The sequence below is a fragment of the Petaurus breviceps genome, unplaced genomic scaffold (genome assembly GCF_028583685.1).
Source record: "Petaurus breviceps papuanus isolate PSGF00001 unplaced genomic scaffold, PetGlider_PUasm1.0 174, whole genome shotgun sequence".
Taxonomy (NCBI): domain Eukaryota; kingdom Metazoa; phylum Chordata; class Mammalia; order Diprotodontia; family Petauridae; genus Petaurus; species Petaurus breviceps.
Genome location: NW_027185761.1, coordinates 60,918,332 through 60,934,623, shown reverse-complemented (window position 1 = coordinate 60,934,623; position 16,292 = coordinate 60,918,332). Strand labels below are relative to the sequence as shown.

The following is a 16,292-nucleotide window of genomic DNA, read 5'->3' as shown; positions in this document are numbered from 1 at the left end:
CGATGGTCCCCAGCCTTTGTTTGGAAATCTCCAGTGAGGGTTTATCTGTTACCACCTGAGGCAGCCCCATCCTTTGGGACAGCTCTGTTTAGAAGTTTTTCTTCCCCTCAAGCTTAAATCTGCATTTCTTTTCCACTTCCACCCTTGCCTCCTTGTCTTTCCTTCTGCAGCCAAACATCATAAATCTTCTTCTCTGTGACAGACCTTCAGATACTTAAAGACAGCTCTCGGGGCCCTCTGGGCCTTCTCTTGCTGAGGCTAAGCCTCCAAAGGCTCTTTGGCCCATCCTCAGTTGACCCATCACCTCCCTTTATCTTCCTCTGGGAGTTCTCTCAGTTGTTAGCATCTTTCCTAAAATGTGGGGGGCGAGGGAGGGGGAGGTCTGACCACATCAGAGTCCACTGATTTCCTCCTTCCTGGAACTGAGCCTTTCTCAATGCAGCCCAAGGTTTGCTCGCTTTGGAGGCTACCATAGCACCCTTTTGGTTCATATTGAGGACAGAGTTCACCAGAACCCCCAGATCTTTTTCAGACAAATGGGATCTCTAACTCTGCCTCCCCCATGCTGATGAAATCTCCCTTCTTCCCTAGCTGTCACTTCACCTTGGAAACTAAGAATTGTGTTTGCCCTCTCCATGACTCCCCCACATCAGTCACTAGTTTGTTGTCTTTGTTACATTTGAGCCTGATTCTGATAGAACATTCCCCTGTTCTTTCAGGATAACTTTTGAATTCTGTCATGTTTATCAACCTCCCTGAATTCCTTCACTGACAAAAATATTAAGTAATACTAGTTCAAGGACTAATTGTCATGGAACAACATTTGTTATGTCTTGTTACAAGGAGGGAACCACAACAAAGTGTGGAAAGGAACAACTGGGCATGGGGTGGTCTAGCGAAAGAAAAGTTCTGAATGGTTCTTATGGACCGTAGCTTAGTATAAATCAGCTCTCTAAAGGTAGTGCTCTAAAACAGTCAGAATGAGGCTGGGAAGGAAACGCCAAGAAATAATCACTCCCCTCTTGTAACACAGTACTGCGTGCAGTTTGGATCTTTGCGTATAAAAAGTGGCCTACCATGAAGTCTCTTTCTTTAAAAACTACTTACTAAACAAAAACAAAACCCTTGTAACAAACATGCGCAGTCAATGACCATGGCTCAAAGAAGACACATCTCTGTGCACCCTGAGTCCATTCCTCCCTCTGCCAGGAGGCCACGTGCCTATCTCCTCTCGGCTCCTCCAGAGTCTTTGTTGGTCAGAGTTCATTGTGAGGGATAAATGGTTCTCCTGACTCTGCTCACTTAAGGGAAGTCAGCTTCCACTCATGCAGGTTTCCCAAGTTTCTCTGAAACAATCTTCTCCATGAAACCTTTCTCTTCCTATTTCTTCATGGGGTTGGCTTGGAGCCTAGGTTCTTGATGACTGAGCAGAGAGCAAGTTCAGACAGGTCCCACCAGACTAAGCCTTCCAGGGGAAGGCTCAGGGAGAGACTGCAACTGTCAGCCAAGAGCCAGGGTAGCCACGGTGGACATAGCCAATCACTGACCAGTCGTCCCCTGGGGCCTGAGGTGCTTTGGCTGTGGTATCTTCCACACGTTAGCAGATGGCTGATGGTCTAAGAAAATACCCACACAAATGACATCACAGATTCTCCAGGTGCTGCAGGGAAGCACTGAGCTGTGGGCTCTAAATGGAGGAAGGAAGGTGTCATTCACTAACCCTCCCATGGGACCCTCCATCTTCTGACTTTTTGCTGGCTGGCTGGCTATTCCCAGTGCTTGAAATTCTCTCCCTCCTCATCTCTGCTTTCTGGCTTCCTTCAGGTCCCAGCTAAAATCCCAGCCCACCCCCCCTTAATTCTGACACCTCCCCTCCAACCTACCACAGTTGTTTACATGTTGTCTTCTCCAAGCTCCTGTGACCGCCTGGGGGACAGGGACTGTCTTGTGCCTTTCTTTGTACTCTGAGCACCTGGCTCATAGTAGATGTTTTAAGAAATGCTAGTTGACTGTCTTCAAGAAATTCATGAGTATTTATGAGGTGAAAGACATAGTCTACAGGGCCTTAGTTTCCATGCACTCATTGGAAAATCCCATTAAATGATACCAAGAGAGGTTGGCCACATCCAGAAAGACAGGAGAGTCCAGCACTCTGGTAGCTCAGCTCAGCTAAGGCAGCTTGTACCTTGATGACTCATTGGCTGTATTCTGACCTTCACTCTAGGCTAGTCGAGGCTTTGCAGAAAGAAGGGCCTGGGCTACTGGATGACCTCATGAGGTCCCTTTTGGCTTGGGACTCTGTGGGAAAAGATGTAGTTCATTTGAGATCTCCTGTTTTCCCTCCTCTTCATCTTTCCTCCACTTTTGCTAACTCCTCCCTGACAATGTTTTGTTTCTCCTACAAGCCTCTCTACGGTTTACTTCAAGCAAAACTTCAGCTCATTACACACGCCTATTTTGAAGAGAAGGATTTTTCCCAAATTTCAATCCTGAAGGTAATTTTATAATGTGCATCTATGTACCTCTGTAGGTGTGTTCTATTAAAAACATTAAATTAAGTGGAGGTGTGTTTGTGAAAGAAGTCATTTGTTAGCCAACGCCCTGGCACAAAGGAGAAGTGGCTGATTGATGACTGATGGGTGATGCTGGACCCCCTTCTCAGCGTGCATCTATCTCCCTTGTGTTCATGAAAGCCAAGCTCTGCTGGCTCCTAATTAGGAATAATTCAGTAAACTAAAAGAGAATTCAGTTTGAAGAAACCCCTGATTACAGTGGATCCCTGAAATGGTCAGATATCTCTGCTGTGATCTATCCTTTGTAAGTGAAGGTATTGGGCAGTTTCTCTGGCTCTCAGGTTCAGCTCCCATCCCCCATAGTCCACAACCAAGCATCATGCAGCTACTTCCTGGAAAATGAGCCATCGATTTTCTGGGAGCAGAGCCTGGCCGTGGCATTGAACTCCGGCTCCCATCCTCAGGCCTGTCACTGACTTTTCCTGCATAGTGGCCATCGTGCCACCAGGCAGCCAGCCTCAGTGCTGCAGAGGAGAAGGGAACAGAACGTAGATTAGGAGCTAGCGCTGCACCAGGAGGGGGGTGCGTTCTCTTTGCCTTGCCCTGTGACTCTGAGCTCTTTCTTGGTTCTGGTTTAAGAAATAAAAACAGAACCTGTGCTGTTCGTGAAAGGTGAGGGGGGAGAGGTATTGTAAAGCAGGGAGCCCGCGTTGTGTCAAGGTGGGTGCCTAGTACATTCCACTCCTCCAGTATTGAACAGCCGTTCTCTCTTGTCTCCTGGATTCTGTGATGTTTCCAGTTCCTTTATATAGATACATATCAACAGATATATCAAAGGATAGTCCAGAATATCACAATCACTCTCTCTGCAAATCTGTTTCCTAGGAACTCTATGACCACATGAATGGCTCCTTGGGAGGAGGTCCCATAGAAGGGTCCCAAGTCTACCTTGGTAAGTCACACTCTGCTGAACAGAAGAGACCCTCGTGGTTCTTATGGGATAGTCTGGTTGTTGGTTCCACCATATCCTCAGGCTCCAGTCAGCTGTCCTGGGGAGCCCTCCTTCTGTATGGCCTTAGTCACGTGTGTCTCGCTTGAACAGACTTTCCTCAGATATGCTTCTCTAGCCTGTATCTGCAGTAGAGAACTCTGTCGAGATGCTTGAACTGTCTGCAGTGTGGTTATCATCTGTACATCGTATCACACATCCCCTCACTTTTGTTATGTGGGGATTTGCTGTCAAAGGGAAATTTCCTCATTCCCACATAGACTTCCCCTACCGCCTTCATTCAGTTTGGGTTCATTGTTACATATGTTGTGTGTGTATATAATCTATGCAGGCCTAGTGTAGACTGAACTGTATAGAATATAGGTGTAGACAGTATCTCTCTAGTTACATATGTCCATATTACCCTCTCCAGCCAATTACAAGATCTTCAAGGAGGTCAGGGGCTGTCTTCATACAGTCTTAGGCCCAGTGGCTGTTCAGTAAATCCTTATTATCAGTAAATATTTATTGAGTTCTCCTTTGATAATGATAAAAAGTAGTTAACTCTCAACACAACGCAGTCACTAAAGCCATCACTTAAGCAAATCATAAGAAAGTTTACAGTGATACATCTTTTATGAAAACAGATTTTCTCCAAACTCTGCCTTTAAAAACGATCATGAAAATTTATCACTAGAAAATGTTGAAAGACCAGAGTGGTTCAGAAAAGGCAGCAACAACAAGGGGTAAGGCCAGAAAACAGATCAGAGTGGCTTGCTTAGCTATACGTCAATAGTGGTGGTTCTTTGTCCCAGAAATATGATCATTTGCCAACTGGAAAAATGGTTCTAGAGACCCTGTCCCACCGATCCCAGGATATGTCTAGCTGTTTGTCTCCTATGCAGCCTTGCCTCAAAGCCACATTTATTTGATCTTGGAATGTTTGTGCCTCTTTGCCCCCTTTCCCCTCTGTGAGGCAATTGGGGAAGAGGACCTTCACAGATTGGTTTCTTTTCACTGCAGGTCTTTCCCCACGAGATCTGGTCCTTCAGTTTCGACACAAGGTATGATTCTTTGTTGGGCTCAGAAAGTACAGAAATAGGACATACTGTCCTCACATGCGTTCATTGGACAGAATGTAGTATTTCCTTTAGAAATGTTGCTTTCTTCAGATATGGGTCTAAAATTCCAGCCCCTTGCCCCAGATAAAAGGGAACTTTGTCATATTTCCAGTTTAGCCTGAGTCATTTTTTTCATAGTTTTTTTTTTTTATCTTCCTATCACGAATAGCAACCATTTTTCTCCAAGTTTTGTTAATCACAGAATTTCAATTAAGTAAGATTTTACAAGGCAAATTTCATTCTTAGTTTTGTTTACAAGTGCAAAGAAAAGAGGAAAAATATCATGAGGGGAAATGCTCTAAGGAGAATATGAAGAGTTTCACCATCTTTTGTTTCTCTCTAGGGTTATGCCCAGTTATCTGAATCTTACAATGTAGGGCACCATTTTTTTTTTGGCCATTAGCTAAACATCTGTGGAATTTGAGGTGCCCCCTAAGAAGGGAGCCTGAAGACTGAAGTTGGTGGGAAAGTTTGAGACCTCCGTAATGAGTTTTGTCTCCTGCCATTGGTATAGATGTTAGGCATTTTCCAGCCACCCTCTCTCCATTTGGAGGAGGTCAGTGCTGACCAGCCTGTGCCCCTAGCCCCCCATGATGAAGATGCATCATTTTGATAAAAGGCAGGAGCACTGAATAATGTATCACATTTTTAGAGGCACAAATAACCTCTGTAGCGTTAGGTTAGCGTCTAGGTTAGATTTAATCTTTTTTTCAGCATAATGTCCTTAGGACTTTATTTGCTTAGCAGCAGAAGTTGTATAAAAATGGGACGTTTTGTAGGGATTGAAAAATAACCCCCTAGGAGTGGGAACATTGAGGTTGGGCTCGTTTGTAATCATCTCATGGTCCCTTTTTTTCTTTCTCTGGGCAGGTCTTAATCCTATTTAAGCTGATTCTTCTGGAGAAAAAGGTGGGATTTGAAGGGCAGGGCATGGGAGAGTATTTAAAGTTTATTCTTTGCCTATTAAGTAGCCTTGCTGGAATGAGCCTAACACCTGGTGATGGAAGGGGCCTGTAGAAGTGCGTGGAGGCCCTTTGTTTGTAGATTTAGTGCAGAAAATCAGGGCTTTTTGATCTTTGAGGGGAGCAGGCTCTTGCAGGGTCCGGCCAGTTCCATGCAGTTGTATTTCATGCCACAGAACTGGAGGCTTTTTTAATTAAGTGCCCATTGATGCTGATGTCAGTATGCCCCATCTGTTTTGGTAGACTAACTTTCCTCAATCGGGCTTGCTTACCAAATACCACCTCATCATTAGCAAAGGCTGGAGAGATAGGCTCATTTTTTCCTTGAAGGAGCCTTGTTTCTTGTCCACTGCCATCTCTCTATTCAGGTCTTTCTTTTTCTTTGAGATTGGGTCTCCCTACCTCAACCAGAATGAAAGTGTCAACAGCCGCTGGAGGAACCAGCCCTACTATATAGTCACATTGAATGTCTCTTTTTCCAGCATGGGCCAGTTCATCCTTCCTAAGATACTTTGGTGACTCCTGCTTCCCAGGGCTCACCATATTGGTGCTGGGTTTCACTGGGGCCTCTGATTGGCTTTCCTTCACTGCAGCTCAGAGTTCCCGAGCTCAAGCCATCTGCTGCCATCCTCAGCTTCCCCATCATCAGGGGACACACACAGGCCTGTGCCACCATATCCAGCCTTTAAGTCTTCCTTACAGAATTAGGACTCCTTTGCCGTCTTCCAAATACAAGTGTTTGTCTTAGCTGCTATAAACAGATACATATCTTCTCAGCAAGGAGTGGCTTTCAGCTCCAGAGCTAAGCAAAGAGTTACTTACTTGTACAGTAGAAATGCCAAAAAATCCAGTGGAGCCTCCAAGATTGGAAAATAGTAAGAAAGTCATTTAAGATAGGAGAACACTGACACTAGAGGCCAATGTGACGGAGGTTTAGCAGGGACTGTGTCATTCAGGTAGTGGTGATTCTTTGCATCTTTCTGTCCATATGATACCCATTTACTCTTCTGAACAAAAGAGAACCAGAGTCTTTGGGGAAGGGCCTCATGTCATGGCAGACTCCGGCAGCAGCCAGAACACGTGTGGCCACTCACAGACCACGTGGTTTTGTAGACAGAGGATGACATAACTTGGTGTCTTTGGGGGAGGGCCTCGTGTCATGGCAGACTCCAGCAGCAGCCAGAACACGTGTGACCACTCACAGACCATGTGGTTCTGTAGACAGAGGATAACATAACTTGGTGTCTTTGGGTCCCTTTGTAAACACCGACGGTCTGCCAAGGGTACTGGGTACTGGGCTTTGGCCACAGTCCCCTCAGGGCCAGCACCCTGGTCGCTGCCTCGGCTCAGCTGAGTGTCTCTGCCCACCAAACCAGTGTGAGAAGCGCCAGGTTTTCCCAAGCTCTCTGCAGGAGTCTGAGCTGGAAAACTTCTTCCCCCAAGGAAGGCAAAGTTGCAAAGCCACCTGTCCCCTGGGCTGGCTCTCCCAAGTAATGTGATGTAATTAGAGAGGAAACTCGGTCAGCTAGCAGCTTTCCTGCTTTGTTTGGGTTTCTCTTTCTTCCAGAGCCGATTCCTCATTAGCCAGCTTTGTTTGAAGTTTGTTTTCTAATTGAATCTTTGTTTCTAATTTAAGCAATTGTGAATCCCTTTCAGGTTCTCTTTTATATTTCTCCAGTGAATAGATTGGTAGGTGCACTAATGACTGTGTTGTCCCTTTTTCCAGGTAAGAGAGTCGTTTTGTCTTCTTTTTTTTTACTTCTAAAACTGAGACTTTCATGTGCTATTAGTATAAAAAACTCATTGGGATAAGACTTAGTTACTTTTTTAATGTCATTTTAATATGACGTTTCCCTTTTGAGATTGTTTCTGTTTTCAAACCAAATTTTTCCTAACCTGTGTTTTTAAAAGGCTGAGATGTCCACAGTTACTAGTTTATTGGGCCTTGAACAGTGCTACTTCATGTTGCCTTCTCCATGCCTCTTTTCTGTCTCTTGTATACTGCAGGCATGATCGAGCATGGCCTCCAGGACTGTTCCCAGTACAGGCCTCGAAAGAGCCTGTCTGAGGATGCTGGGTACCACCACGCTCCCCCTCCTGCCGATGACTGCACTTCTGGGTCTGCCTCTGACATCTCAAATATAGATTCAGGAATGTGCACAAAAAAAGTATCTGGGAACCACAGAGGGGACGCCCCAAAGGCAGGTGGGAGCCTGTCCCAAACAGCAGAAGATGCCAGCAACACACAAGCCTCCAATGGCTCTAGCAAGTGCACGAGACTCCCTGTGCCTGTGGCCCCCGAGACATCCAAAAATGAATGGGAAGCCCTGCACCCTGGCATCTTGGAGGGCACCAGCGTGAAAGAAGGGGGACTGGTGCAGCCTCAACAGATAAACTTCCTCCCAAGGGACCTCGTGCCCTCCGAAAGCCCTCCAATCACTGTGCAGCCCCAGGCGAACCTGGGGCAGGTGATGGTCATGCCAGGACTCATCTCTGGTTTGGAAGAAGACCAATATGGCATGCCATTGGCCATATTCACCAAGGTAAGGCTCCCAGGATGCACAGTCTAGTCCCTGGAGTGAGCTTTTCTGGTGTGAGACCCTCAGAAAGGCAGGGATGGCCTCAGGCCACCTTTATGTGTCCAGGGAACTCTGGACAATTGTGAATCATTACATGAAAGGCAGTGATCATGGGTCTTGTCCCCATAGCTGAAGCTCCCAGCCTGACTAGCAGACCAGGAGCTCTTGTGAGCCCAGAGACAAGGGATTGAGACAGGAAGGCGGCAGGCAGCCTCCAGGCTTGGATGAATGACAGTGTAGGGACATGCTGGGCGGTGTGAGACATGGAGTCAGGAAGACCCACGCTCACATTCTGCTTCAGACACTTAGTAGCTAGCTGTGTGACTCTGGGCAGGTGACTCAGTTTCATCACCTGTAAGATGGCGTTATTGACAGCACCTGCAGCCTAGGGTTGTTGGGCCAGTCCCATGAGAACCTGTTTGTTAGAGAGCCCCGTCAGCATCAGCTGCCCTGATCACCGTTGTCTCCTGAGAGCTGAGCCTCAGGGCCTCCTGGTGCCCACCAGTACTAAGATGCTGGGTACCACGGCATCGGCCACTGAGATCCATTAGCAGTAGCATTTAGTAGTTAGCCGGGGAGCACATGCAGCCTGCTACATTTTGTAGGGACAGTGGGAGTGCTGCTCTGTGGACAGGGTCCTGCCCACGCTAAGGAGCCACGTGCATGGTGGCTGCCCATGAGGGGGGCCTTGGAAATGACTCAGAAAGCCAGCTTGTCTGGGAGCATGTGGAGGGCAGGGCCTGGTTCTGCCCCTAAGAAGCACTTGTTCCATGTTGGGTGACTTTGATTCCCCCAAAGTGAAGCTTTCCAGTGCTCAGGTCCTCTGGGATAGGAATGACTTTGGGAAAGTTTCTCCTGCATCCATCTTTCCCAGCCTATTATGGCTCTTATCTGTCTGTGTTGGGGGCCTGAAGTGGGGCCATTGACCTTGACATCTTGGTTCTCTCCCTTTCTCACTCCCTGGATTCTCCTCTTTCTGCTTCATTCGAGCTAGGCCAGTGAGTAAATGCCTCCCCAGGGTCAGTAACTACCAAATGAGTGGCCCCTGGAAATGCCCTTTGGGGCAGTCATTCCAGTGGGAACAGTAACTGTGGAAAGAGGTTAACACTCTTCAAAACTGCCTTTGTTGAATATTTCCCGATCGTCAGCTCTCTGCTGAATAATGGTCTGGAAGAAGGCTTAGTGGTCAACGAGAGAGGCTGTAGGAGCCCCGGAGAGGTGAGACCCTGGGAGGTTCCCATTTGGCCAGGAGGAACAGGAATGGAAGTGCCTCTCCTGCCTAGGCCTGGCTGCTCTGGCTCAGGCTGCTCCCCTCCGCCCTGCTCGCTGGTGGGCTAGTTTCTGGACGAGCCTGGGGAGGCCCCCAGGCCACACTTTCTTGGGAGAATAGTAGTTGGGGGCCTGTTGTGGGGAGTCTTGGTTCCGGGTGGGCGTTAGCAGCTGACTTAATTTTTCAGGCCTTGCTCTATAACTGGCCATTTTCTTAGAAATTTCAGAAGCAACATTGTTTATGTTTTTGCTCTTTTACTTCCCTCTGAAAAAATATTATAGAGTCTCTTGGCTTTTCATTTTCAGTGAACAAGCACTTATGGAGCACCTGCTGTGTACCAGGCAGAGGGGGTGGGGGTACTACAAAGTCAACTTACTCTTTAAAAAATAAAAATCCTAGTGAAGGCTGAGTTTGCAAGCCTAACCATTGTAAGAGCTTTTCACAATCAAAAATGCCAACATCAACAACCAAAGGGCATTCAGAATGGAACATATAAATGGAAATAGGCTAAGGTTTAATTTTGTATTTGATGGAATAAAGGACAAATGTCTTCTTGGCCCAAGAGACAGGGCTGGGGGAAGGGACTACCTGTGGCAGCCTCTGAGAAGACAGAGTCAGCTGGCTTTTAGTGGCAGTGTCATTGCCACCTGTGAAGGGGCCAGGCCCGGTGACCCTCACCTTCAGCCTCTGCTCCATGCCATGGTCCCTGTTGGACCAGGTGCCTTCTTTCTGTGCTCCAGAAGATTGGGTTTACCTCGAATTTCTTGCTAACAAACTAACTCTTGGTAATCATTCAGCCAACATTTATGAAGCCCCTGCCATGTGCTCAACCATGGTCTGTCCCTGACCTGGGCCTCACCACTACCTGGGAGAACATCAGCCTTGATGTGGAAGGCCCCTAATGGGACATTAGGAGGGAAGTTGCAGAAGGTGACGGAGTGTGGGAGGCTGGCACTGAGCTTCATGAGAAAGGAAAGAGGATGTCTGGTGGTCAATGGAGGCTGGCCAGCCTTCAGGATCTAGGTGGGCAGAGGAACTGTCTCAGAGGAGCACTGAGGAGCAAGGAGTTTTCTCCCTCCTTCCCTGGGAGCAGTGAATCCCTCCTGAGAGAAGGCTCGCTAAGGCTGGAGAGGATTGTTTTCAGGGGAAGCTGGTGTCAGTGAGAGCCAGAGAAAGGCCATTAGCTTCCTGATTAAAGGACAGAGCCCCAGGAGCACAGGTGGAAGAGGTTGGTCACTCTGGTGTGACCTGCAAGGGTCAGTCTGTGAGGAGGAGAGAGCAGGCAGCAAGCAGGGGGTGGGGAGAAGGCAGGCAGGGATTGTGGACCACAGGGATTGAGCAAGCCTAAGGGACGAGGAGATTGGAGACTCCTTGGTCCAGGCAGAATATCAGTGGCAGGGAGGCATTCTGCTGATGAAGGCCCACGGGGTGGTGGCTAGAGTCTTCTCTGTCTGGTGTCCTCATAGGGCTTTGTGGGGGTGGCCCCATCACAGCACCTTGTTCTGAGTTCTTTGACCCATGGGCAGGGTCAAGGACCTAATCAGTCTGTTTACTATACTGCCCACCTATTGCCTGCCCCCAGAGAACTTGGCTTTTAGACATTTTAGGGCAGAGAACAGAAGATCCATTTTTCTTCAGAAAACTACAATTGAAAAAGAATAAGAAGCCCTGTCTAAGCCAAGATATTTATATCTGTATGTATGTATGGATGTACATACACAAACATGTATGTAGACATACTCATGTAGTGTAGTATACCTTCTGTACTGTGCAGATTACTGACTTAGGATATGTTACAGATATCATAGCAGTGTTCTGTAATATCCCAAATGTAATTCAGCCACATGTCTTAAGGTAAAGCCACAAACGGTTATGGAGCATTTATACTGTGTCTGGCCCCGTGGCCATAGGGCAAGTTAACCGTCTGTCTGCCAGCTGTGCTGGGCACTGGTGATACAGAAAGGGAAACCAGCTGTCCCTTCATGCAGAGACCTCCTGAAGGAGGGAGTGTGTCACACACGAAAATGAGTGTATCCAAGAGGATCAGAGCAAAGAAGGCACCATGGGCAGAGTGTTGTAAGAAAATCGGAAAGCCCGGGGCCCAGGGAGGGCTTTGACCCCAGAGGCAGCATCTGAACTAGCTCCTGAGAGATTTTGTTTCAGCCCATGAGAACGCAATGGAGGAATCATGGAGGAGATGGTGGAGAGACAAATAGAAACGCATGAATTAAGCACTTACTGTATCCCAGGCACTCCAGGAAGTTTGGGGGAGTACAGATTCATTGTAAGACAGCCCCTCTGTGGGAGTGCATGGGGGTGGGAGCCAGAGAGCTGCACGTGTGCAGTCACGGGGAGGACTGTCAGTTGACAGGCCCTTTCCAAGAGCATCAGATAGGCTGGGGCCCCAAGCAAGAGGTACGAGGTTGGGGCGGTGGGGCGGCAAGGTTGGCTGACCTTGGGCTGTGGCCTGCTGGAGTGGGTGCCCACTCACTCCTTACTCAGGCACCTTGGAAAGCAGGTGGGCGGGCTTGTGTTGTGAAAAGGAGGGATTTGGTGCTTAAAAGCAGAGAAGTAAACAGAAGCTCCGCCCTGATCCATACTTGCTTTAGCCTTGTGCCTTTCAGCATCGACAGCACACCTCCCATGTCCATGTGTCTGTCTCTTTTTGGCATGCCACACATAAAGCTGTGAGCTGACAGGGCCAAGCCAAAGGTTGCTAGGTAGTCTTTTGGAAAGTCTGAGAGGACTGCTGTAGTTTGCCTCTAGCTGGTCATACAGCCCATAGCATTGTTTGTGTGGCTTTGGGGAAAGGGTGTGATTAATGATAGGCCTGGTGCCTCTCATGAGGTTTTAATGACCCAAATTCCCAGGAGGAATGTGTAAACTTTGCTGGTTTACAGTAAGGTACACATGAGGATTTATTTTCTTCAGAGCTTAGATTATCTCATCAGCTCCCTGACTGCTTTCTGGCTTTTGAGTTAATAAGATCAAATGAAAGGCTATAAACCTTAAAACTCCATATAAATGCTGGCTCTTATTAATCCTCTGAATAAACTCTGTGAAGACCTTCAGCCATGAAAGAACTTCAAGTCCAAGGTCACCATGTGCGGCTGCTCAGGTGCTTGGGCACGGCCTTCACTTGGACACCTGGCTCATTCCCTGCCCCATCCTAGCCAGCCCACCCCAAACAAGACAAAATCTGGGCTCCTCCCCCCCACTGCGGTTCAGATGAGGGAAAGGTAGAGAACTGCCTGTGTTTTACACCAGAATCCTTATTCTGCTCCTTCATCGTGTCTTTGTTACCCTCTAAGACCAGTGTGGGTTTAGGAGCCAGGACAGGGCCCATGACTAGGAGGCACAAACCCAGGCCTTCTTCTGCTTTGTTTAGCTCTTATTTAGAGGGAAGAAAAACCTCATGCACTTTCTAATCAACAAGGAGTCATTTGCGAAGTAGTTTGGCATCAAGTTAACAAGCATGTATTTCACTTCAGCCCTTCCCTGTTTTGTAACACCATATCTGCCTGGCTCGTCGTGTGGGCAGGGATTCTCGGGGCAGGGTCCCGTTCCACCAGGAAGTCGCAGACACCTACCAGAAGCCTGAGCAGGCCAGGTTAGGAATCAGGGAGACAAGCACCGGCTTATTTGGGGGAGGCCAATGGTCCACGACCACACAGACAGAGCCAGGCGTCAGCGTGCCATGATGGGAGTCCAGCTGCAGGGCAGCACCCGGTGCGGCTCTCAGCTGGGCACAGGGTGTGAGAGAGAGGAGGAGAATGGGTTTTAGCGCTCAGCTCTGCCCACGGGCTGTCCTGACTGGGAGGGAGATCAGCGTTCCTCAGGAACATTTGGAGGGTAGGTTTTAAAGCTGTCGCTTATAAATTGCTGTGATGCTAAACCCAGTTAATTCTGTCAGCTGACACTCCCAGATCCATATTCCTCTGTTCTCATGAGTGCCAAGAATAAGCTTAGAACCACTTCTCGGAGAGGAGTGTTGAGGTAAAAGGAGAGGTGCTGAGCTGTCCTAGAAGGAGGCCAGGACTTGGCCTTGAATTCCTCCTCAGGCAGCACTTTCTAAGTCACAAGTCAATTGCCTGAATCTCACTTTCATCTGCAAAATGGGTATGGTAATGCTATCACACCCCTCTCAGGGCTTGGAGCAGAGTCCCATGAGATCCTGTAAAAGACTGTCCACCCTAACCCTGTGCCTGTGCCACCAGCGCCAACCTCCTCTGCTCCCACAGCCCTAATTAGCATGTCTGTGCAGGGGGTGCCTCAGCCCCACGTCACCTTTCAGACTAGCTGTGCTGTGGGCATGTCACCGTGCCTAGAACGGAGCTCCCTGGGTCCTCCCTCTGCCCATTTGTGCCGTGCCCCTCCTGTTTGCCTCAGTGGCTCGCCCGCCCTTCTTCCACATTCCAAGCTCTTGCCAGGTCCTGCCGTTTCTCCCGTCACAGACCAGAGCCCTCCTTTGGAGCCCCCCCCCCCCGGACTGTTGCGACAGCCGCCTGATTGATCGCCCTTCTTTGAGTTGCTCCTTTTTCCAGTGCACCCTTCACATGGCTGCAAAGGGGCATATCCAACCACATCCCTCACACTCCATAAACTTCGGGGCTGCCTGGGATGTTTAGGAGCACATGTCAGTCCCCTTGTTTGGCATTCAAGCAACCCTTCCCAAGCGGGCCCTTCCTACCTTTCCAGCCATGTTACACTCCTCCACATGGTGCCCGCCGGGGTCCAGCCCCACTGGAGCCCTCGCTGTGTCTCTTGCGTCCCTCCCCGCCTTTGCCCCAGCTCTTCGTGCCTGGAACCCACTTCCTCCTCCCCTTCACCTTTAGAATTCTCATTGTCCTTCCAAATTCAGCTCAGGCGCATGTTGGCTCCTCTGTTAGAAAGTAAGCTCCTTAAAGGCGGGGGCTGTTCCCACGGAGTAAGAGCCTCAGACCTCTTTCTCCAGCACTGTTGATGTGAGTGGTGGGCGATGCTCATCCTTAGCAGAGTTCACATCGTGTGCCCCCATGTCAGAGGAAGAGAGCCGAGCACAGCCATAAGGACCTCGTGGCTGCTGGGACTCCAAACACCTTGTATAGCAGTGGCTGACACACAAGTTGGCTGCAATTTCATGTATTTTTAAGATCAGCCAGATTTATCTGCATTTCATTTGGTTGCAAAACTAAAAGCTATTTCCAGACATATTTTTTTAAGATACTGCGTTCATTTGGTTTTAAGCTGATGGAGCATTTAACTAAATATTACTGCCTTAACAAATAGCTTCTTTCCTTTCTAACAAAATCAATTCAAAAAAAGAATCTATGGGTTACTAAAAATAATCTCAACAGTCTTTTACTTACTATTGATTGAACACAGATCCCTTCTAATGATGGGCATCTCCAAGGATGGCCTTTCTCCGGATCATCCAGTCAAGGCCCCAGACAGTGATGTGTGTATTCCCGAGGAGCCCAGCTCCTTGGGTTTATGGCCCAAGCCAAGGGCTTGGTTGGATGAAGCAGGAGAGTGTGGAGGCTGAGAAGGAAAATGAGTCGTCAGAGCTTTTTTAACTTCAGTAGGCGTGCTAATTTTCCCTCATAAGATGAGTGGCTTCTCCAGCATGGTGCCCCGGTCACAGAGATCGAGTGCCGTGTTCATTTAGCACTGCCATTGACTTTTTGTGTCCTCGCCTCTCCGGCTGAGGTTGTTGGCGTTTCTGTTTCCTGTGGATGGATGTCTGATGGTGGTACTGGAACTCTTGGACCAAAACGTGGCTGTCGGCATTTGGCTAAACAGCGGGCCAAGTGTTTAAGAATCTGGGTGTTTTTTAGTAGCTCAAGTTATGTTCACTGGGGGGACCATGCGAGAGGAGGAGGGGAGCTGAGGATTCAGAGTGGGCCCGGGGCACACTTGTCCTTTTTGTTGATGTCAGGAGAAGCCTAGCCCATGGAAAAGGAGAAGGGGAGAGACTCACTCCTCAGAAGCAGATGTTGTTCGAGATGTGACTCCTCCTGTAAACGAGGAGGTGTTTACAAGCAAGTTCTGAAACGCGACTTCATTGTGTCCCATTGTCCCCAGATGTCACCTTCCTACTCAGTAAACTCCAGTGACTCCCTGTTATGTTCGGGATCAAACATAAAACCCTGTTTCATGTCCCCTCCCCTGCCCCACCCCCCACCCTCCCGGCACTTTGGTCTGTGACTGGGAGAGCAAGGCGCTCATCTCTGGGCTCTGGCGAGTCTCACTGGCTGTCCCCATGGCGGAAGTGCCTTCCCTGGTGCCTTTCAAGCCCCGGCTGAGAGCCCACCTTTTCCAGGAAGCCCTTGCCAGGCCTCCTTGTTGTTGTTGTTGTTGTTGTTGTGTGTGTGTGTGTGTGTGTGTGTGTGTGTCCGCTTGTCGGCTCCTCCATCAGACTGTGCGCCCCCTGAAGGCAGGGACTGCCCTTGGCCTCGTTTTGTGCCCCCAGTACTTAGCACAGTGCCTGGCATATAGTAGGCACTTAATAAGTGCTTAGGGACTGACTCACCAGAGGGGAAGCCTGGATGCAAGTGGACTTCATGCTCACTTGGCCGGGTGACCCTGTATAAGTCATTTCACTCTTTCTGGACTTGATGGCCTCTGAGGTTCCTTCTAGCTTGAATCTGTGAACCTAGTTGTGTGACCCTGTGCCAGTCATTCATCGTCCGGCTGCATCAGACAATTCTAAGGCGTGCAGAGATGGAGGGCTTGCTCATGCTGGGTGTTCGCCCCCTAGCTACAAACCTCAATACCCAAGAGTGGGGAAGTTGTGTTTGGTAAACCAGTGGTTCCCAGCCTTTCTCCAACTGTGTGAATCTTTTTAACATTAAAAAAGAAGTCATTGTAACCTCCCTTC

The 16,292-nt window shown here is 48.6% G+C and overlaps 1 protein-coding gene across 1 annotated transcript in view; it reads left to right on the top strand.

Annotated features, from left to right (window-relative positions):
- The window catches only part of AVL9 (AVL9 cell migration associated), a 67,684-nt gene that overhangs the window by 40,753 nt on the left and 10,639 nt on the right, over window positions 1–16,292 (top strand). The window contains exons 5-10 of the mRNA XM_069084299.1: window positions 2,406–2,495; window positions 3,399–3,465; window positions 4,525–4,565; window positions 5,493–5,531; window positions 7,241–7,310; window positions 7,592–8,127. Of these exons, the coding sequence (XP_068940400.1) occupies window positions 2,406–2,495; window positions 3,399–3,465; window positions 4,525–4,565; window positions 5,493–5,531; window positions 7,241–7,310; window positions 7,592–8,127 (843 nt within the window). The remainder of the gene's footprint in view (window positions 1–2,405; window positions 2,496–3,398; window positions 3,466–4,524; window positions 4,566–5,492; window positions 5,532–7,240; window positions 7,311–7,591; window positions 8,128–16,292) is intronic.